We start from the raw sequence: 23339 nt of genomic DNA on the forward strand, positions 1-23339 counted from the left end.
AGCTAGACATAATTTGATTCTGAACTGCTTAAACTGTTTAAAATTAATTACAGGTTAACTGTATGTGGATGGAGGCAAACTTCACCAGATTCTGTATTATACAGTGGGAAGAAATAAGATGCAAAGGGTTAAAAATAGGACATACAAATATAATTGGCCTTTCCCATTTCTAAATTATAACTAAGATTTCCATGTAAGATACAGTAGTTTTTGACTGGTGAACAACTAAAGCCAGAAAGCAAAAGAACGTTCCTTATTATCTTTCCTGACAATTAACGTCATTCCCCCACTGGATTTTCTGATAGTTTATTTTTGTTTCATGTTATCTTTCCTTTATGATTTTCTTTGGAGCCTTGTATTAACTGATATTCAGAGAAATACGGGCATATCTTGTTCCCCCTGAACAGGAATAAAAGATTGGCAAAACAATGGAAGAATAAAAGTTTGGGCTTTGGAACAGGCTTCCAGTACGTACGCCTCCTTTCCTGTTTTAATTTGGGATCTGTCTATAGATATTGTACTAATGAAACAATTTTCAAAATGTCATTGTCAGGGAACAAAATCCAGATGCAAAGTGCATATGGTAAATCTTGTGGATTGTAATCCTGCTGAGGTCTGGTTATAGGTATCGTCTTTTTAAGTAGAAGAACCAGTTGGCAACTGAAATTTTCATGTTTCTGTTTAATTCGTTGCATGGTGATGATGTGGCAAAACTCTAAATTCAGCATATTTGTTGTCTTGTGATCTCTAGACAATTTTTGACTTTGCAGCTGCGAAGTACAAAGAAAGTGAAAGTGCAGTTATCAGCTGCTGTGTCCCTGCTGAGCTGGTCCACCGCCTTATTCTTATTCCTGGTGATGAGCTTCCTGGTGGATTTTGTGGCTGATACAGAAGTCCCAAAGACGGAGTGCCTCTTGACAGAGAGTCGACGAGTGTGCTCCCCATTGCCTGTTGATGTAGATCATCGAGGCTGTGTTGTCCGTCAGGACTCGTACCACCTTGCCCGACAGGTGGGGCAGGAAGACTCCACAGGTCAGCTGGACTACTCAGAACTCTTTGACGTTTATGTGCAACTTTTGACTCCTCCAGGGATCACATCCCTGGTGTTGAGGTCACTGAGATGCGCACCCCAGCCGAGGTCCGAGGCATCCGACACCAATTCGATGGAGTGGGGGGGCTTGTTGAACGGAACCCCCTCTAGGACTGTCCTGTGGTCAGTCCACCATTGCAGCGAGGTAAGTATTGCCTGGGGAATGGTAACGATCTTTTCCAGGGCGTTTCGGGACTGGGAATAGACCGTCCCTTGCCATTGTTGCTACTATGAGCTGATTGCCAGGAGGATCGTCCTGAGTAGGGCAAACTTCCTTTTGGAGACGGCTGATTGACGGGCCGGCAATTGGTGGTCTTTGATGCCCAGTCGGTACTGGGCCCTTGAAGATGGTTAGGGCTGGTCCCGGAGTTCTTGCCGGGTGGCACATGCCTCAGAGGGTCTGCGCCAATCTACTGGCGAGGTACACCTCGAGTCCCCCGATCAGTGCCCCCAGTGCGGGGACCAAAGGGGGCTCTGCTGAGCCTGCCTCTCTTGTCCTGAGGCATGACGGCTGTGGGAGGGCGAACGCTGACGGGACGTCCCTCTCAATGGGGAACGGTGCCACTGAGGCGGGAACACACATATCGCCCAACGCAGCTTTTCCCCGAGACCGGGGTACCGCAGGGAGCTGTTGTGGGTGGCAACAGGAGCATCAGGATCTCCTGAGCTGCTTGAAGGGCTTCGGGCATCAATGGCACCTGAAGTTGGCTGTGGCCTACACCACTATCTGGAGTTGCAGGCAAGGCATGGGATGGGATGGGCTGCACCGCTCGACTTGAGCTGGGGCCCGACTTCCCAAGGGGGATGTTGAGCTGACCGACACAGGTCTTGGCTCACCCCCTGCCCTCTCCTTTCGCTTGTGGGAGGTAGGAGATCTTCCCCTCACAGTCTTTTTCAGCTTCTTGACCGGAGAAGACCAGCTTGTGGACAGTGCCGGCAGAGCACTGCGCACGGAGTCCCACGGTGCTCGGTGCAGTCAGACCGCTGCTCCGGTGCCGGAGTGAGTGCCGACTTCATTAGGAGCACTTTCAGACCGATATCGCACTCCTCCTTCGTCCTAGGTTTAAAGGACTTACAGACATGGCACTTGTCATTTATGTACCTTAGGCAGCTGGTATGTGGATCGCTGACGGGCATAGGCCATTTGCAGCAATTGCAGGGCTTAAAGCTTGGGGACCGGGGCATGCCCTGACTAACGAACTTCAGGACTAACGAAGAGTTTGAGACTACTAAGGATAACTAAGAAAACTACTATGTATAAGTACTTTACAGGATTTCAAAGTTCACAAGAACAGAGAAGGAATCAATGCTAGCCAAAGCAGCAGACATTCCAGCACCGTCACTGTCGGCAAGAAAGAACTGAGGGTGGGGGGAGCCGGTGGTGCCCCTTATACCGCACCATGCGGGCGCTACTCCAGAGCTGGTTCCCCTACAGATACTGCTGAGGGAAAAACTTCCGGCATCGGTGCATGTGGCGAGCGCACACCTAATATGGAATGGACGTGAGCAAGCACTTGAAGAAGAAGAAGAATCTGTGTTCCCAAGGGTCTTATTCTTTCAAATCTGATTTTTTTGACCATTAGCCTTTTGTTTCCAACTGGCCAGAGCAGAGCTAAATATGGGACACCACAGTGATTAACACAGTCTTCTAGGCGGTTTATATGGTCAAGAATATTCTGTATGCAGTGCTGGGTTTTTTTGATTGTTTTTTGTTTTTAGAAGCTGTGACGCATGGCTAGAAAGGGTTAAACATCCTGCAAAATAAATAACCCTCAAAAGATGGGGGGGGGGGATAATGTTTGTGTTTTTGTGTATTTACATACATGTATGAGTAGGGTCGACAACGTAATCAACAGTCCCTGTCTATGCTGTATTCTGATAATTCAGAGGTCAAAAGAACATCCTATTATTTAAATGAATTGTAAACATGGGCTATCTCAGTATTCATCTCTCTTTGAAATGGTGAATGGTAGAGGAACAAGCAAATGGCTTTATGTTAATTCGTATAGCTAAGTACCGGTGATGGACCTCCTTCAAAATCATCCTAATTACTTTTTGTTCCCTGAGGAACTCCAACTTGTCAAAAGACATGCAATTGTCCAAAAGATCCTTGGGTCCTAATTCTGTCTTCTCAGATCTGCTTTGGCGTCATCAGGGGAAATTTGATTCGCAAGACAGAGATCCCATTTATGCTGGTACGCCCTGAATATAAAATTTGGACATTGGACTATGACCTATGAATTGAATTCTAAAGGAACTCTTTGCAATTACAAAGCTCACCATCTGTGATATGAATCTGAACCTCAATGGATTGAACTCATATCTGTATGTATATTGATCTTTTAACCATACTTGCTCTCCTTTGTTTTTTAATAAATTTTAGTTTAGTTAATAAGACTTGACTGTAGCGTGTATTTGGGAGGTTGTGTCTGATCCTTTGGGATTGGTAGAACCTGTTCTTTTATATGATGAAATAAGATTTACAGAAATTTTCATCATATTTGATGTGGGTACCTGGATGGAGGCCTGAGGCTAGATCACTTTAAGGGAACTGTGTTGTTTGGACTTCTGAGTAACCAGTAAGGTAATAAAGAAGCTGCTTTATGTTGTCTTGGTGAACCTAAGTATTGGAATATCCACCAGCTTTATGGGGATTGTCTGCCCCATTCTTTGCAGTTTAGCCTAATTGAATGACCACAGCTGGCTCCCCACTAGGACCCTGGTCACAGGAGCATTATAGGTTAAACAAACTGTGTGATGGGTGAAATTCCGTGGCCTGCGTTGTGCAGGAGGTCAGACTAGATGATCATAATGGTCCCTTCTGATCTAAATATCTAATATCTATGAACATGCTGTGGTGTGGAGAAAGTGAATAAGGAAAAGTTATTTACTTGTTCCCATAGTATAAGAACTAGGGGACACCAAGTGAAATTAATGGGTAGCAGATTTAAAACAAATAAAAGGAAGTTCTTCTTCACTCAGCACACAGTCAACCTGTGGAACTTCTTGCCTGAGGAGGTTGTGAAGGCTTGGACTATAACATGGTTTAAAAGAGAACCAGATAAATTCATGGAGGTTAAGTCCATTAATGGCTATGAGTCAGGATGGGTAAGGAATGGTGTCCCTAGCCTCTGTTTGTCAGAGGGTGGAGATGGATGGCAGGAGAGAGATCACAAGATCATTACCTGTTAGGTTCACTCCTTCTGGGGCACCTGGCATTGGCCACTGTCAGCAGACAGGATACTGGGCTGGAAGGACCTTTGGTCTGACCCAGTAGGACTGTTTTTATGCTGGATGAATTTGATGCTTGCCTCTTTAAATGTCTCAGTTCACATGGGTGATTCAGACTCAAGAACAACCAAGGCTACTGAGTCCTCCCACTGTTGTCTTATCTTTAAAAGTCCCACAAGACCAAGTATCCAACAGCAAAACAAAATCTATTTTTATTTCTATTAGTCATATAAATTACAGAGATTATCAAACTATATACACGGTTTAATGTCAGCTCTGTGCTATTATGTTTCTGGAGAATTACTTATGGTCATTGGTTTTTCAAAGTTTGACTACATCCCCCTGACTATGTACAAATCATTCAGACTAGACAGCGGAAAAAATGTATTCATTTATTTTAAACATACTCCATTTGCACAGCAAGGAGATGCCAGTTGAAGCAGATCATTGGGGCTCTCCCTCCCTTTGCTTTCTCAACAGTTTACAACTGAGGACAATACTAGTGGGGAAGATCTGGACTCCCTACTGCTTATTCCGCTTCTAACCATCTACTCTGATCTTATATCCCTGCCCCAGTAGATTTTTCCCTATGCTGCTACTTGGAGGTGCTCATAGTGGCTGTGTGCACTGAACCCTACTTCTCATGACCAGAGGAGCAAGAATCCTAAGATTGTTCTAGAACTTCTCTAGAACTTTTCAATTTAATGTTATAGTACTGTCAGCTATCAGCCAAGCCACTAGGCTAAGAGCTAAAACAGGCCCACCAAAGGTAATACATTGGTATTGTTTTACTTTCAGGTCCCAGATACATTATCAATTTAAATGTGAGAGCCTCCAGGGATGGCCCACAAAAGGCCTTAGTAAGATACCTTTGGAGGTGCCTAACAAAATGGTATGGTAAATGTTGAGGGTCACTCTCTTTTGGTGGGGGTTGGGGGGAGTAGGCATGAAATCCTGGCCTCACTGAAGTCAATAACGAACCTCATTGTCTTCTGTGGGGCCCGGATTTCATCTCAGGTGCTTAAGGGCTTGCCTACACTTAAAATACTCTAGTGGCACAGCTGTGCAACTACAGTACCCACCTGCGGAAGTGAAGAAACAGATTGACAGAGCCAGAAGAGTTCCCAGAAGTCACCTACTACAGGACAGGCCTAACAAAGAAAATAACAGAACGCCACTAGCCGTCACCTTCAGCCCCCAACTAAAACCCCTCCAACGCATTATTAAGGATCTACAACCTATCCTGAAGGATGACCCAACACTCTCACAAATCTTGGGAGACAGGCCAGTCCTTGCCTACAGACAGCCCCGCAACCTGAAGCAAATACTCACCAACAACCACATACCACACAACAGAACCACTAACCCAGGAACCTATCCTTGCAACAAAGCCCGTTGCCAACTGTGCCCACATATCTATTCAGGGGACACCATCACAGGGCCTAATAACATCAGCCACACTATCAGAGGCTCATTCACCTGCACATCCACCAATGTGATATATGCCATCATGTGCCAGCAATGCCCCTCTGCCATGCACATTGGTCAAACTGGACAGTCTCTATGTAAAAGAATAAATGGACACAAATCAGATGTCAAGAATTACAACATTCATAAACCAGTCGGAGAACACTTCAATCTCTCTGGTCACGCGATTACAGACATGAAAGTTGCGATATTACAACAGAAAAACTTCAAATCCAGACTCCAGCGAGAGACTGCTGAATTGGAATTCATTTGCAAATTGGATACAATTAACTTAGGCTTGAATAGAGACTGGGAGTGGCTAAGTCATTATGCAAAGTAACCTATTTCCCCCTGTTTTTTCCTACCCCCCCCCCCAGACGTTCTTGATAAACCCTGGATTTGTGCTGGAAATGGCCCAACTTGATTATCATACACATTGTAAGGAGAGTGATCACTTTAGATAAGCTATTACCAGCAGGAGAGTGGGGTGGGAGGAGGTATTTTTTCATGCTTTGTGTGTATAAAAAGATCTTCTACACTTTCCACAGTATGCATCCGATGAAGTGAGCTGTAGCTCACGAAAGCTTATGCTCAAATAAATTGGTTAGTCTCTAAGGTGCCACAAGTACTCCTTTTCTCTGTGCAGTTGTAGCGCTTCACCGTAGACACTACCTACACTCATGAAAGGGGTTCTCCTATGGGCATAGGTAATCCACCTTCTTGAGAGGCAGTAGTTAGGTTAACAGAAGAATTCTTCCATTGACATAGTGCTGTCTACATGAGGACTTAGGTTGGCTTAACAACGCCACTCGGGTTGTGGATTTTTCATACTCCTGACCGATATAGTTAAACTGATCTAATTTCTAGTATAGACCAGACCGATGTTGTACCTCACCCTTTGCTTGTACAAATGCATATTTTGCTTGCACAATTAAGTATGCTCCAGACTGCATACTTCCCAGGCAGAACTTGGATATCTATCTTTTGTAAATTGTCAGTGTTTGTTATTCTAAAACAGTTAATTTGTCATGGGTAATTCTGAGAAAAGACCGACTGTCATGACTAACAGTAACATGGCTGCTTTAAAAAGGCAAATGACCTTTTATGTTAAGAACCAGTTATTCTGCGTATTTACATCTGTACCTGAGGCAATTTAGCTCTTTGTAACTTTGCACTATGACGAGGTGCATGTTTGACAGTACTCAGCAAATGAAGCAGCTCTTTGGTCTCCGTTTTATCATTCAGTGGGTCCCTAAGGCCTCGATTATTGCACACCATCTAAACCCTGCATTGAATAAGGACTGTTTCTTTATGGGCTTTTCTGAAGTACTCATCACAGTGCCTCACAACCATGAATAAATTTACCCTCACAACTGTCCTGCAAGACACAGAGATTTTATTAACCCTGTTACAGATGCGGAATGGAGGCACAGAAATTTAGTGACCTTTGAAGTGTAGTGCCTCTAAAGCAGAGGTAACCAACAGGTGGCCCGTGGGCCAAATCCAGACCGCCAGATACTTTTAAACGGACCCCGAAATCTTTTTATTTACTTATTATTGCTATTATTTTTATTATTTTCTCTGGAGTCTGGACCTTGACCGAGAAATTTATACCATAGCAAAAACTAATTTACTACCCACCCCTGCTCTAAAGTTTCTAGAGAACTCTTCTATTTCCATTATTCCCTTCTCCTCCCTCTTCCCTTCCATGGATTTTACTGGAGGAAGATAAAATCTGTCCCTTTGTACTGAAAGCAGTTCATGGCAGGAAAAGCTGACTCCTGGCACTTACGGTCAGTGTAATGAAGGGATGGATGAGAACCTTTAATTTAAAATAAAAGCAAAGAAATAGACATTATAAAAACAGAACATGAAATGTACAGCATAAATCCTGATTTTCTGAACACATCTTAAATCCCTGTAGTTATTCTAAGGTCTTGCTTTCAAAATGTTCCATGAACAGAACATCTCCATCCTACAGTAAGTCTTGTTTTACAGCAATACTGCAGTCCTTATTTCCATAAGCAGGCCCACTGGGCTAAATTCATACCTAGTGTAACGCCACGGAAGTCAATGGAGTTGCACACCAGGGAAGGATTTGGCCCATTGAGTTAAGAGGTAATATTGCCTTGAGTGAGGACTTCAGTGGCAGGCCCCAAATGATGCCAGATGTTTGTAACTCCAGTGACTTCCCTTGGGAGGCTTCTGATTTCCATGCATTTGAAAGTACACATAGGCCCAAGAAGAACATGGCATTGGCTTCCAGGAAACCCTTATTTACAAAGCTGCAGAAACAACTTCTTTTTTTTAACTTTCATTTTATAAAGTATTTTGGCTGCTTTGTTGTTCTTCATGGTGTCTGAATTTCAGTCAGCTGAATATGGAGAACTCAGCTAGAAGAGAGGAATGAAAACATCAGCTTTAAGGCAATTATTGCTGCATATTGAAAAACAAAACTAAACAAGCCACAGTTTGCTCAAATTATTTCCAGTGACAAACACACAATCACAGTGCAAACTAAGCCCTGACTTATGTAATGGTTCCACACCCTAGCCTCTTAAAGAGGCATTGTCCGGTAGTTTAGGTTCAGACCCTAGAACTATACAGAGGGAGATGCCCCACGCACACCCCCACTCACACTCTGGGGAAATTAGGGGCTTGTTTACCTGGAGACTTTGTATGTGGCAAGCTGAGAAGTGAATAGATAGCACACTAACTTGCTGTGCACTAACTCGCCACATGGACTCTGCTACTGTACACTAAAAGTTCCCTCTTGCCACATACTGAGTGCTTGTCTTCACGTACAGTGCCGCAGCTGCGCTGCTGTAGCGCTTTAGTGAAGCTGCTCTATGCTGATGGTGACAGGAGAGCTTCAAATCACACCAGTCCAGCTTCGGTCCCCAGATATTTAAAACCCGGGTAAGAAATGCAAGAACCTGTCCTGCTTTGGGTGCAACTTGTGAGGCTGAGCTGCCTCATGTTCTGCAGAGAGCTCTGAATTAGCAGGCAAGTAAAATAGAAAATGATTTTAAAATAAATAAATACATTTGTAATGTAACTTTTAAGTCTCTCCATGAACTTTTAATGAATGTTTTGTATTTGTTTAGTTAAGACATTTCAGTTCACCTTTAACATCTCTGAGACAGACCCATCTACACCGTGCAGCTGGAGTAGTCATTTTCATTAGTGCAAAGTGTCTGTAAAATGCTACCACATCAGAAATGGCAACTACATAAAATGCATGGCAATGGGTGAATCAAGCCCTCTGTGTTATCTGTAAAATCGGTATAATACTTGCATACAGTTCTGGGTGTTGAAGCTTAATTAATGTGTGTACAGAATTTTGAGATCCTTGCATGGACTTTTGAGATCCTTGCATTGCGAAGTTCTAAGATATAAAGTTCATAGTACAATGGTCACCATGAAAAAGACATTTCCTACCATACTGAAGAATTCTACTGCATTTAGAATAGGAAAGAACTGGGTTATCTCCCATAGCACTGTATGGGAACTGAAGGCAAGTGCTGACTTTTTAATGGTTACAACTGTACTCTCACCCTTTTGCACTGCAAAAGAAGCCTTTCTCTCCACTGGTAACTCTTTCTCTCCACAAAGTAGACCCCATTTGCTTAGTAGTAAATTATGAATGAAAAAACTTGCAACATACAGCAGTTTCAATCACTGTGGGACTCAGGTGTTCTCTCAGCACAGCATAAACACTTGGAGACATGGGAAGAAGATCTGATGGAGAATGTGGATCTGTGGAATCATACAGGCTTAAAAGAAACACAAATAAAATAAATAACCTTAAAGATGATTAGGAAATAATGGGAAGAAACCCCTTTGCAACTTAATGCATCAATAAGGGACATGAACGTAATCATTCCATGGTAGATCGGTGTTTGGGTAACACGGATGTAGCAGCAGATAGCCTGTGAAAGAGCCAACTGCATGCTAATGTCCTATTAGCCCACAACATCAATGAGAATACCTTGAAAAGATATAGCTGCAGGCACACACACAAAACCATACTGTACACTTTGTGCTACTCCAGGAGCACAAAGGTGCCCTAAACCTTGTTTAATCTGTTAATTCTGTCTGCGTAGGGGGATCTTCCTGTGATCAGGAACTGCAGAGGCGCTCCTATACCACTTTCTGGCCACTTGATGCAGGAGCTGTAGTCAGGGAAAGAAAGGTGAAACCCAGCTGCCATCCCCAAGATTCTGGGGGACATTAAAAGTTGGAACACATTAGAGGAGCCTAAAGGCTGCTCTAATTTATTTTGCATACATTCCTGATGCATAGACAGCATCAGGACTGGGGAAGAAAAGGTGGTTTTAAAGCCCTCTTTACTTATTCCCCCAGCCTTTCATTGAGCACTCCTTTGCCAGGCCAGAGAATTGGGGCCCATATCTCTGTGTTGCTATCACTAAGTATTTCCATGGGAAAAAGATGGAATCAAAGAAACTGCGGGATGAAGGGAGGTACACAGACTTAATGAATAACATCCAAAGTGTAAAACAGCTCTTAGATTACTCACATTTTGGAGATTGGGATAAATACAGCGGGCACATAACCTTTGACCCCTCCTTCTGTAGGTCTTGAGACTAAAAAAGAATCAACGTTAGGGAAATTTTTAAAAATGCCCTAAAGTTTCTATGCTTATTATTTACTGAGATTTAATACAAATATTTAAAAGCTGTAGAGCATAATGTATTGAAAGGGAAACATAAGTATTTGTTTAATCAGGAACGAGCAACAAGAACATGGGCAACAAGACAGGGCTTGAACCTGCACAGACTTACACACATAAGTAACTGGACTCACTTAAGAAGTTCCTTTGAAGTCATGAGGAGTACTTAAATGTATTATAGGTATGTGCTCTAGTCTTTGCAGGTCTGAGCCTTTAGAAGCTTTAACTGAAACCTTTAACTGCCTTTAACTGAAACCTTTCATGAGGGGACAAAATAGGATTGTGTTCATTCATAAGTAATTCTGACTACACTGGCAATTTTAGTCAATATATATCGCATGGGATCTGCTGCTTGTTTGTCTCTCTGGAATTATAAGTTACTCTCATGAGCTGTTTGCCATTACTAAGTCCCCTGAACCTCAAGTGAGAGGTTCTTGGAACTGAAGAAACAGCAAGTGACACTGCTACATAATGCTGGAAGCAGACAAGCAAGTGGTCTTGTAAATAGAAACAAATATCTGAAACATGGGCAAAGAAATGTAAGTTGAAAGTAAATGTATTTCTGTAAATAATGAATTGAATAACTTCCTATAATATGACTGCTTTCACAGAGATGTTTCTTAGCTTGTGCATATCTAAGTGTCATTGTTATTTATTATTGTATTACCTACAGTTCATAGAGTAGGGTCCAACTATGCTCGGTTCTGTACAAATACCCAACAAAAACACAGCCTCTGCCCCAAAGAGCTTACAATCTAAGTATACGACAAGAGACAACAGGTGGAAACAATAGGCAGACAGGGGGTGCATGAAAAAACAAGCACAGTTTTTGTAAAGGCATTCCATAAAACGAGGTACTGTTTCCACAAGTAAACATTTGTTTTCCTAAGAAAAAAAGTTAATTTGCATATCATCTGAATTTAATGTTACTTTCCAAAAAGGGTAAGTATAGACTATAGAGCCCAACCTTCATTTGGCTGACAGCTGTAGTATTTGCCAAAGGCTTTATCTTTGGGAATATCTGGATACAGATATTTCAGTGGATTTTCAGGAACATTGTCTGCCAAAATAACTTTGTAATCTCGCAAAATGTCAGCAAATGGCAGCGCAGTTAAACGACCTTTATTATAGGGTTCCACTGAGTGGAACCTTACTTCTCCTGTAAAGACACAAAGGCAATATAATGGTGAATAGGTAAAGAGGTCAACAGTCATAATCAGCTACACATTTCACCTATCATTTATAGTTTAGGTTGCCTTGAATTTTACACTTTTAAGCTGCACTTACCATTTTCTGACTGGTCCACCCAGGTAAAGGTAATTCCTCCCAGATTGCTTTCACTAAACCTTAATAAAAATGTTCCAGGCATTTTGTCCCTGAGCAAAATTCGTTCCTTCTCCTTGCTCACAAATCCCATTATATACCTGCAAGTATAAGAAAATCATGGCTTTACTTACAGAGTAACTACAGCATCCATTCTGTGGCATTCATTTCCCAACTTTTATATTGCAATGCCAGATAAGTGCCAAACAAAGTAAAAGGCTGGTTTTATAGGGCCCACTGCTATAGACCTCACAAAGGCTCAACATGAAGTTAGTGGGAGTTTTATCTGCACAGGAACACAGCATGGGCCCCCATCACAGTGTGGAGCATGACAAAATTTATCATATTACTTGCCTGTAAACTAACTAAGTCCATAAAGGAGAAATCTAAAATCCACTTTGAATAGTTTCAGTAGAGTTTTCTTCAGACTACAAATAATTGCAAACAATATGGCATACTTGGAGATTTTTAGGCCTTTGAAAATTCTTTTCTGTAATGCTGAATGTAGACTTAAATAAAGAGAAGGGACAAATGAGATAAGCATGTTACGTCAATGGACAGTTGCCAGTATATTGCTCACCCGTCAATCCAAAGAGGAAGAATGTGTTTTTTAATTAGGTCCAGTATTGCTTCGAGCCATACCCAAAAGGTAAATGACTTTCCAGATAAATGTTCCTATTGGTAAAATAAACAAACAAATAAAAAGACAATTTCAACCACATCTTTAACACAGTATCAATGCTGCATGTCCCTGTCATTTTCACAGGAATAGTTCTAGTTTCTATTTATCTGAGAATGATAGAGAAATTTATTCAAAGCAGCAATTCAAATCTTACTATCTTGTGTAAAAACAAAATATCTATATGATTTGCTTTTCAAGATTTTTAGAGGAAGTGCTTCACTTTACACTCTTTATTTAGAATAATTAATGTCTATATCATTTCTCCCTCACTATGAAACTATAGCTTGAGAGCACAGCTATTTCCTTCCAAGAATCTTCAAATATTACAAATATATTTTAAATAATGCATCTTTAATATGAATGTATTGGATTTACTTTCCATACTCAGTATTTTTGTCTGATTCTGACAAAAGTATTTAGATGTATTGATTTACAGCCAATCAGTTCTTGAAGTATCTTTGTTTTAGTTCACAAATGAGCATGTGGAGTAATTTAACTTTTTAAAACAATGTTAGGGTCTGGCTCCCATCAGTGATTATGGTTTCTTAAGTCAGTTGTAAGCTAACTGGAATGGTCAAAGATGATTCAAATAAAACTACTGACTAATGGTCAAGCCATTCATTTTCTAGAGATGGCCTGTATGTGCCAATTTAAACTGCGTCGCCATGAAAATGTCTTTTATTAAAAAATAGTTCCGTTTCAACAACTTTAGGACAGGTCATTTTGTGGAGTAAATGGTGACCAACTGTGGTTTAGGGCATGAACTCCTCCCAGTCAGATTTAACCGTTAGGGTCCTTGTTGGTTCTTTCCATTAAGTAGCATTTTAGAATTTAATTTGAGTGTGCTACGCCTGGAAATCCTGACACAGGGCAGCTCAGAATGGGACCAATCCTGATCTGAGACATGTCAAGTAGGAGGTTTGTCAGTGATGTCAATGGGGCAGAATTAAGTCTGCATGCAGGCACTCAAAGGAAAAAGAAGAATACTTTAATTTTTTTTTTACAATCCTACCTTGCAGAACTTTGCCCAGGACAGTTGATAATCATTGTAACTAATCTGTTGCCCTAAAATTTAAAAAGAAATATATCAGTCCCTTTGTCTGAAGTTCCTGAAATAGGTTCATTTGTGATACTTGAATATTAAAGCATTTACATTGTACATGACATTTACCTGAACAACATGATTACAAGCAAAGTTTCTCTATAGGTGGACCTGCAATTTAAACATTACAGCAATGCCCTGAAGCAACTGGGGACTTCTGTTCTATATCATCTTAAACACAGAGTTCCACTTTTTATCTGAGTTTGCTGCTCATGGGCTTCACTTTATCTGAGGTTTTTCTGTTCGAAGTTCTAATAATAAAATCTTTTATGATACATACGGCCCTACCAATGTACTCTTGTGTAAATGCTAGCAGAGAATAAATATAGGACCTTTAGAGTAACATTGCTTAAAATGTAGTTATTAGTCATGTTGTTTCAAATCTTGAATGGCTTAATTCTCCTGTGAAATAAAACCAACCTTAACCTATTTTTTCCCTAGTTACTGAGATAACAGAGGAGGGAGATCGTGTTTAGACAGGGAATGGCACCCGGAAATTGCAACAGGTCCCAGACATTCATCCAGTAACGGGCTCGATCACTTGAAGTGTTTGGGGCATGTGTGGGAGTTGGGAGGGGAGATCCTTCAGCCTGACCATCTTGCAGGAGGATTGAGATACAGCCACAATGCCTGGGAGAATGCAAACATGTCCTTCCCTCAGTTTTTTTTTCTGTTGTACTTAGGGTTCCCCTTGTTGTGGCTGCAGGTCTTTTGCATTCTCACTCCTGGTCTCGTCCCTCAAATTTTATTAATGTGGTTGCAGCTCTGGATCCCAGCCCCGGAAGAGGTTGACCATGAGCACACTGGACATGCACAACTGCACCTCTCTTCAACCCGCACCACCATCACTTCACCGCAAGAAGTGGCTCTAATCTGGATGTTCCCTCCTCCTGTACAACAAGCCACTAAAAAAAGTGGTTTCATTCCTCTAGGCAAATTGCCTTCCCCTCCCAATCCTCCTGCAGCAGCCTTCCCCAAACCAATAGCAGTTGCCTTAATCCCCTTTTGCTGCACCTCAGAAGTATCCTCCCCACCTCAGTCTCCACCAAAACTAAAATCTAGCTAAGGAGCCCCCTGTGGTCTGTCAACATCTTTTCTTCCCTCCCTCCATCAAAAAGGGCAATCAGTCCAATCAATATCCACCTGACTGACATTAGAAGGAACAGCCTCTCCACCTTTTAACCACAGATAAATCTACCAGTCTCCTCCAAAGCTTGAATCCCCCTTCTGGAGGACAGGTAGCTGAAACCTTCAAGTGTCCATCCCGCTACTAGAAAGCTTACTATGACTTAACTGTTACACTTCCTGCCCATAGAGGAGCTCCCTTCTCCTTCATCAGCAGAGCAGGAGTGATCCCTCTTTGCCTTCAGGAGACAAGTGACCCAGAAGACAAAAGGTGGGGTGTGTGTGTGTGTTTATTTTAACAGACCAAGACTGCCCTTTCATTTCATAATAGGTTCACAGTTCTTTAAAAACACTTACCATAGTTTGTTGCAACTATGACACCCTTTTGCTTAGCCTAACCGTCTGGAAGTTCACAAGCTAAGGCACTTTTTGCCATGAATAAGGTGAAACATACTTTGTTTACTTTAAAAGTATTAACGAACAATTGGCAACGCTGAGCGGAGTGGTGGAGGTGGTTGGTGTTGCTGAAAAGTGATGTCACCCATAGCAATAGCACATGAGAGCACAAAGGGGAAGAAGGCAAACTGTATTTACAAATTGGTTGAGAACTAGTGAACAATGTGGGGGAAGAAGGGGGGGTGGAGGAGGGGATTTTGGGCATAAATTTTGACTGCTAACCTGCAAGTGGGCAGAGTGTGGCCTGTCATGTGTAATATTTAGAAGTAAATAGAAACTGAACAGCTATCATAGTTTTATGGTTCTTACCCATAAGTTTCTCTGCCAGCATATTGAGCTGCTCAGAATTGAGTCCACGACCAACATAAGATGAAAACTGCCAGCTCAGTACTTCTAAGAGTTGACTCAGAGTGGCAGTGGGGGGATTGTTAAAGAAAGCCAGGTTCTGCAATAGAATTCATGCTTTGTTTATACATTGGTAGCACTCTGAAAAACATCAGACATTTCAAACTGCAAAGAGGAAGTCAGATGCACCTTAGTTCTGATAGTCCCAGAAGGAGTGCTGCTAACAATGCTAACTATTGAAAAGCTGCCCGATAAGAGCAGGTGTTCTCAGAAGACAATTTCCATCTGGAGCAAACACAACTTCAGTGTGCCAAGTCTATTAACTAATCCTTTAAGACACCCTGTATAGAACTATGTTGTTAAATTCTTTTTATGGCCTGGCTGATGGATTTTTTTTTTTCTATTTGAATCCTTTAATCTAGAACAGACTAATGACTGTGCTCCAAAGACTTAGGTTAAGAGTTTTGTTTGGGTTAAAAATCTAGATGGATTGTCATTTGGTCTGCCAATTCTTGGTGGCATTCTGACACATCCTTTCCTGCATTCTCTGTCCTCGCAACATCTACAGGCAACCACCAATCCCTGACTGAAAAACTAGAGGAGCTTCTCATTTAGAGCTACTATTATAGCTATTCCACGATATGGTAGCAGTAATGCTGGTAAAGGTAATTGATGTGACTAACTTAGCAGTCTGTTCTGAACCTACCGCAGACTGGGAAGCAACAATCTTTCCCCTGAAGTTGGAGCTACTAGCAGGTGGTGTCAGTCCACTTACTTATGCTCTAATTTAATAAAAGTACTAACTCCTGTGAAATAAGTGAGGAAAACTGTATTTAATACAGTACAGAAACTCTTATGTATCCAATTTGACAGACTGATGCTCAAGCTATGAGTTACATATTGCAAAGAATTAATCTGAATAATGAAAGCTCTTTTACGTATAACATGTAAGTATATATTAATCACAGGCATGGATCATTTTTTTCAGTGAAGTTAGTGTTTGTGAATGATATAGGTTTACAGCATTTAGTACAAGGCAATCTTCTAAGGTGTTCCATATACTCACAAATTAGGAACAGTGCAAGAAGCAGGAGTACAAGACTTCTAAGTACACCCCTTCAATTTTCCCCAGTCCTGTTGCAGAGAAACCACATCAAGAGAGTGAAAGGGTAATTAAATCTACAAGCCCATTCTATCATTGGTCTTTTTACCAGGACTACCAACATGCCAGTTGAGAATGTTTGCTCTGTGATGTTGAGATTTGTCCACTAAGAACTGTGTATAGTGCCTAGCAGAATGGGGTCCGGGTCCATGCCAGGAGCTCGTAGGTACTATGATAATACAAATCAATAATAAATATATTGGAAACTTCCAATAAGTCATTTCACACAGACCAAAAAACAGGAGTCAAATGGTAACAGTTTTCAGTCAATACTGACCTATCTTACATTTGAACTGTCAATCTGGAGGTAAAAAAGGCACCATGTCTGGATCCAAAGGCCCATTCAATCCTCTACATAATGTTAATCATATTATTATAAATGTGATTACAGCTAATTTGTAGTATAGAGTGTATGTGCAGGAAAAAAGGCCAGATTTCCTAGAAGTATCAGATCTGGGAAAAAATCTTTTTCTGCTTGACAAGTGGATAACTAGAAACCTGAAATATACAGAAAATTAATATTTGGGATTTGAAGACCTACCTGAGAATCCTTTGACAACAAGTTGTACCAAATAATAGAAGCCCAAGCATTAGGTAACTGACTGACATTGGAAATCATCACTACAGGCAAAGAGCTTGTCTGGTGAAGAAGACAGAGTATGTGAATGTTACAGAGTGTTGCATACAAGGCATTCATTGGGGAATGTATTAGTCTACCAGCATGTTGTTGTTTTTTAAATTAGCATAATAGTTTTGTAGTATTGGAAACTGCAATAGTCTCAATATCACCTCTTTGTCTTTTGGCATATTCCTTGGGGCAGAGATCTCCTGGGGTGCTGTTGCTGGCTAACTGTTGGTCTGTGGATGGGCCCCCAAATGTTCAGTGAATGTTAGTCTCAGAGCTCAGCTATATGTGCTGGACTCCACAGAGACCCAGATGGCCGGCTGTAGCTGTGTCTAGGGGCTGCCTTATCAGCTGTATGAAAGAGCTGCACGAAGTATAGCTGCCAATAGCCAGTCATCTGTCTGGCAGGGAGGGGATCTATGGTATCCCTAGCACTGTTGGAGGGCTCATGTCAGCCACACTATGATGCGCACAAGTGGTGAACCAGGAAGACCTGCAGTCATGTGTATCATGGGCCCCTAAAACTTTCTCTTGCCATATCATATACTTCTCAAAGCAGCATGCCGTGCTGCTTCACGGGGCATCCCAATCCTGCTTTTATTGAACACAATGGGAATTTTACCACTGACTTCACTGGGGGCAGGACTGTGCACGAAATGCTCTGCAGAACATCATATTTATACTGTACGAAAGTAAAGCACGCATAGCCAATTAGAGTTAGCTCAAAAATTGCTGTAAATCTATGTACTGTGCATCTTTATCCAAGAATTCTCAAACTCTTGTAAGTAACAGGTATTGATTTGGCTTGAGGACAAATAATTGCTTATTCTTCCCCACACAAAAACAGTGAAAACACTCACCTCCAAATCTATAGTCAGACCATACAGGGAGACCTGTGTTTCAAAGCTGATGGAGTGCAGCTCTTCAGTTACCATCTGAGGGCCCTGAGGAAGCAAACACATTATAAAACTGTGAACAAAGCTGGCACTTAAAATTGGTTTTGGGAGCCTGACTACAACCAAACCGTACAGAGAACACAACATTGAAAGACAATATGTCAGTTGAATATACTGTATAAGCAGAGCCAGTGGAAAATCGTGAGTATTTTATTTAAAAAAAAAAAAAAAAAAAAAAAAAAAAGCAGTGCCCTGACCTTAAATGCTGCCTAAAACTTCTGCTGTTTTCTGAAGAAGCTAAGAAAACGTTGTTCAAGGGATTGTTGCACTTTTAAGGATTGAAGTGAAAAATGAACAAAAGGAACTATGCTTTTTGCAAGTTATAGACATGGCCTCAAATGTGGGGTTTTTTTTAGTTTTTTTTTTTAAAAAGCTTCTTTCGTGATTGACAATTTCAATGTAAAACAGATTCCGATTTCCCAGCGGACTCTGTCTATCTTTGGAGGACTGGGAATGCAACATCCCAGGAGGGATAAACTCGAGCAGCCGCTCACTTAGCTTTCCTGCTGCCCAACAGCTCCTCCATACATTGGGCTAGATTGTGCAACTTGCACAAAGAGCTGCATGGAGGCCCTCCTGCACCAGCAGCAGCGCAGGGAGAGACTGGGCCTCAGGCATAAACTCTCCCAGGGCAGCTCAGTGCTCATGGGGGTGGGGGGTCCATGCACTGCTCTGTACCATCCAAAGGGGTGGTGTATCTTGCTCTCTCGTGTGCTAGAGCCCCACTTCCTTTTCAACCCTTTCCAGTTGATTTGCTCTGTGGAGGGGTTAAGGTCAAATCCCTGCTTACAGAGAGTATTTATAATTCTCTGTCTTTGCACAGGCCGCAGGAGGAAGGTCTCCTTCCATGACTCCCCTTCCCCTTGCACATGCCTGCAAGGGCAAATAACAGCTGGGAGCTGCAGATCAGGTTTCCACCTCCTATCAGGTCAAAGTTCCCCTCCTGAAACTACCCAATCCTGCCATTCCTAGTATAATGTTCAATGGGGAAAAGCCAGTTTTTTACAACCAAAAGTGAGACAAAAACCCAAATGTATGATGTCAACTTTATGCATCACCCAAAGCCATGGAAGGCACAGTTTCACTGGCTTTGCAGTTCACCTTTTAAGGTAAGCTTTGAATAAAAAGTCCCCCCCCCGTCCTTCCCCCCCATGTGGCACAAACCACAGCTGCAGAACCTTCTGATCAATAGGCTTTCACGGACACTTACCTGGGATGAAAGAACTAACCAATCGAAGAATTAAAAACTGTCTCTGGGCCAGATTTTTAAGGTATTTAGGCACCTAAAGATGCAGATGGCTGCCCAGTGGGATTTTCAAAAGCACCTGACCTCTCTCAGGAGAGATTTCATTTGCCTATTCTAGCTACTACACTCCTTTGCCTTCTCCTTTTTTCAGAACCTGGGACCAGCAGCAGTGTGGCACAAATAACACAGCTATAATAACCAAGCAGGATACTTGTGCTATCTCATTTATGAATCCATTTCTAGAGCCTCAGTATATTTTTTCCCAATTGCAGTTGCAGCATGGAACATTGACAATTGTTTCCATCTGTTAACTAAAAATGATTAACTCAACTTCCCCGTCCAGGACTAGAACACTGACCATATGTGTTTTGAAGGGCAGATCTGCAAACTGTAACCAGAGACATACTTGGAGAGCAAGTCTGTGCTTATAAAAAGGCAGAAGCTGGTAGAAGTTTGGCATCTGTCACTGCATGCAGCGATCCACCAGCAGTTTTACTTAAACACTCCAAACTAGCTATCTAGCTCCAATAATCCTACTGAAAGTCATAGTCTCCTCTTGCCTGCAGCAAATGGAAGTAGCCAGCAGAAAAGATTTGAGGACAAGAAGTAGCCACCCATATGCTTGCACTATCACCTCAGAAAGTGGGGGCCGGCAGCAATACTGAGAAAGCTGGCAAATCTGTGGCATGGCCAGATGAGCCACACACAGGAGAACAAAAGTAACAGACTGGCCAAATCACAAGGATCTTCGCATGGAATCACTCTGTCTCTGTGCTGTTTCCTGTCCTCCCCCAGCACAACAGGCACTAGCTGCCTTGCTGCCACTAGGTTCCCCACATGCTGGCAGCATGGCTGTGACTCCCTCTGATGGTGGAGGATGCTCAGAGGATCTGTAGCTGCTCAGAGTTGCTGTAACTGCATTCGGGATATTATACCATTTACCAAACAGAATGGTACACAAAGTACAGCCTTTTCCCGGCCCCGCTCTTCCATCCAGCCCATATCCCTCACACTGGTGCCAACGCTTATAATTTCATTGTGAATCTTGTCTTTTTTTTTTTTTTTTTTAACGTCAAGTCCCAATTCCTGGAGACCTGTCGTTATGTGAGAATCTCCCCTTACTTTTTGTGGGTTTTCTTTAAATGAATGTTGCTAACCTTCCTGGATATAGAGAGAATTTGGAAAACGTAAACCTAAAAGGCTAACAAACTAGAAGGCAAATAAAAAACCCCAAACACTAATTATTTAAAAATCAGGAGACTTTAAAAGATCACATAGCATCCTTTGGGGGCCTGATGCATACATTTTGAACACTTGGGAGTCCTGATAGTAGTTTTGAGTGGACACTTGGCACCAAGAATTCTCATGGGGAGGATGTGATCTGTTGGAGGAATATACTCTCTCACTACCTGTCCCATCTGCATAGGCCTCAACTTTTCTTCATGCCATCCGTGCTCTTTTGCTTCCCACCGTGCTGCATAAAGGGAGGGGAGCATTTACGCTATGTCTACACTAGAAAGTTCAAAGCGCTGCTGCGGGAGCACTCCCGCGGCAACGCTTTGAAGTGTGAGTGTGGTCACGTGCCAGTGCTGGGAGAGAGCTCTCCCAGGGCTCCTGGTAATCCACCTCCACGAGGGGATTAGCTCTGAGCGCAGGGAGAGTGGCTCCCTGCGCTTGGAGCCTGTCCACACAAGCTCTTTAAAGCGCTCAAACCTTCTGCTGTCAGGGGGGTTATTTTTCACACCCCCGAGCCAGCAAGTTAGAGCGCTATAAAATGTAAGTGTAGCCAAACCCTTGGATAAGACCACAGCATCTGTAACTAAATCCAAACTTAATAGGAGGTGCACAAACTGAGGGCAGGGCAGTAGCATTTTACACCCACTTTGCACTCATTTACCCTAGTGCAAATTCACTTCACAAGGCACAGAGCATCAGAGAATCAGACCCTGAGTTTCAGTTTTACTAATCAACTGGTGAATTGTTCCAGTCAAGAATACAGATGTGTGTGCAAAAATGTGTCCTGCTTGGTTTTAGGTTGTGATGGGTTTTTTGTTTTTGTTTAAACCATCCATGCTGATCTTTTCTTATTTTGCACATAAACTCTATGACTAAGGCCTGGTCTGTAGGCAGTTTTTGTACTCTTATAATTGTGTCTTTTAGGAATGTGGGGTGTTTTTTTTTTTTTAAAGATATACTAGTATAACCCCTAATGAGGATGCAGTTAAACTGGTAGAAGGGTACTGTAGACCAGTATAGCTTTTCCTCTTCCTGGACAGGAATACTCCATCCTATGTTTATACTGGAATAGCTGCATCCACACTAGAGGGTTATACCACTTTAACTATACTGGTACACTTAAAGCCGTACGAACATTCATGTGTAGAATTCTAATTTTTGTTTCAATCTTATATTAAACAAAAACCAGAGGGAAAAATAGCAAACTTACTCGAAATACTAATTCATACTGATGTCCCTATACCGATATTAATGGTATTTGTTTAAAGGTGTGTTTTTTAGAGAGCAAGAAAATGCCTATTTTGAGGTTATGTAAATTTTTCTTTGGGGTATATGGGAGAAGCATACTTTTAGACTCTTCTAGGATGCAGTCACTCACAACATCTGTTCACTTTACAAAGCAGAAGTGTACATAAGTCTCCCAACTGTCAGAGGGCATGGATAGTCCAGTGTGTGTTAGTTATTCTGTAAATCTGAAGTTTTATATTATAATCTAACCACAAGGGGGCACACTAAGACCAGCTACTGATAAATATTACCAAAGCAGGACCAAATTCAATGCTGACTGAAGAAGGCACAACTCCATTGACTTCAATACAATTACACCCTTATTCCACTTGTGAATTTGGCCCTCAGTTTACTTGTTTAATGAACTGTTCTTACTGGATTAAAAACAAAAAAGTTTGTGGAAACATTTCTCTTGTTCTGGGTTTCATAAAACTTTGTTTTTACGAAATATAAATGTTGGGCCCAATTTAAAAGAATATTCCTTAAGAAGAAACACATGCATTTGGATGCATATATCCTGCTGTCTAACACAATCATTTTTGTTGTATAAAATTGAGGCTTTTTCATTCAAACTTCTAAGAAATTTATTTCTGAAAAGTTCTCATGTATTTTTATTATATTACGACTGTCTACCGTTCAGTTTATCATGACTGTGTTTATTTTAAAAGCTAACATGCCTACAAATGAGATTAGCGGAAATCCATTCTAAAATACTTTTTATTTGAAAGTCATAAAAAAAACACATTATACCTCATTTCCTTTGCTTCCAGCACTTGATTTCATTTCTTTGGGTTGCTGTAAAATGGAAATTAAGATTTATATTCAGGAAGTTTACAGACAGAAATATTTAGCAGCAGTATTCGCTACAGTGGTTCTACTACTATGATTGTATAGTGATGGTCTATTTGTGCTGTGCATCCTTCAGAAACTAACATATGATTTGTTCAGGGATCTCAAAATAGTAAGTAATTGTCCCATGACACTAAATGGCCGATGGAATCAAAATTTGTCTTTACATAAACTAATGGCACTGGATAATCCTGTGATAAGTACACGATTTACATTGAACACCTATAGTTCAGGCTCAGATGGTGTTTCTTCATAAATCTATTCAGTGATTATTTTAAAGAAAAGTTTTTTAAATACACAATTAACTCATAATATTTCAATAAAGCTAAGTTCATAATAAAATAACTAAACAAGAATGCAAAAAGTGAAGACTTGCATTCTAATTGCAGACTCCATTCCTGCAGGACTTCTATGATACCCCACAGTGGTTAAGCCACAGAAAGAGCCCACAGCACATCACTGGA

General features: G+C 41.5%; 1 protein-coding gene across 1 annotated transcript in view; it reads right to left on the reverse strand.

The window, feature by feature from the left end:
• Positions 1-8057: 8057 nt before the first annotated feature.
• Positions 8058-23339, reverse strand: part of STAT4 (signal transducer and activator of transcription 4) — a 56526-nt gene continuing 41244 nt past the window's right edge. The window contains exons 13-23 of the mRNA XM_074967787.1: positions 22777-22821; positions 18162-18245; positions 17218-17316; positions 15479-15614; positions 13499-13551; positions 12385-12479; positions 11769-11905; positions 11449-11640; positions 10329-10395; positions 9456-9564; positions 8058-8181 (exon numbers count right to left, since the gene is read on the reverse strand). Of these exons, the coding sequence (XP_074823888.1) occupies positions 8155-8181; positions 9456-9564; positions 10329-10395; positions 11449-11640; positions 11769-11905; positions 12385-12479; positions 13499-13551; positions 15479-15614; positions 17218-17316; positions 18162-18245; positions 22777-22821 (1044 nt within the window). The 3' untranslated portion in view covers positions 8058-8154. The remainder of the gene's footprint in view (positions 8182-9455; positions 9565-10328; positions 10396-11448; positions 11641-11768; positions 11906-12384; positions 12480-13498; positions 13552-15478; positions 15615-17217; positions 17317-18161; positions 18246-22776; positions 22822-23339) is intronic.

This window comes from Natator depressus, chromosome 11, assembly GCF_965152275.1.
Source record: "Natator depressus isolate rNatDep1 chromosome 11, rNatDep2.hap1, whole genome shotgun sequence".
Taxonomy (NCBI): domain Eukaryota; kingdom Metazoa; phylum Chordata; order Testudines; family Cheloniidae; genus Natator; species Natator depressus.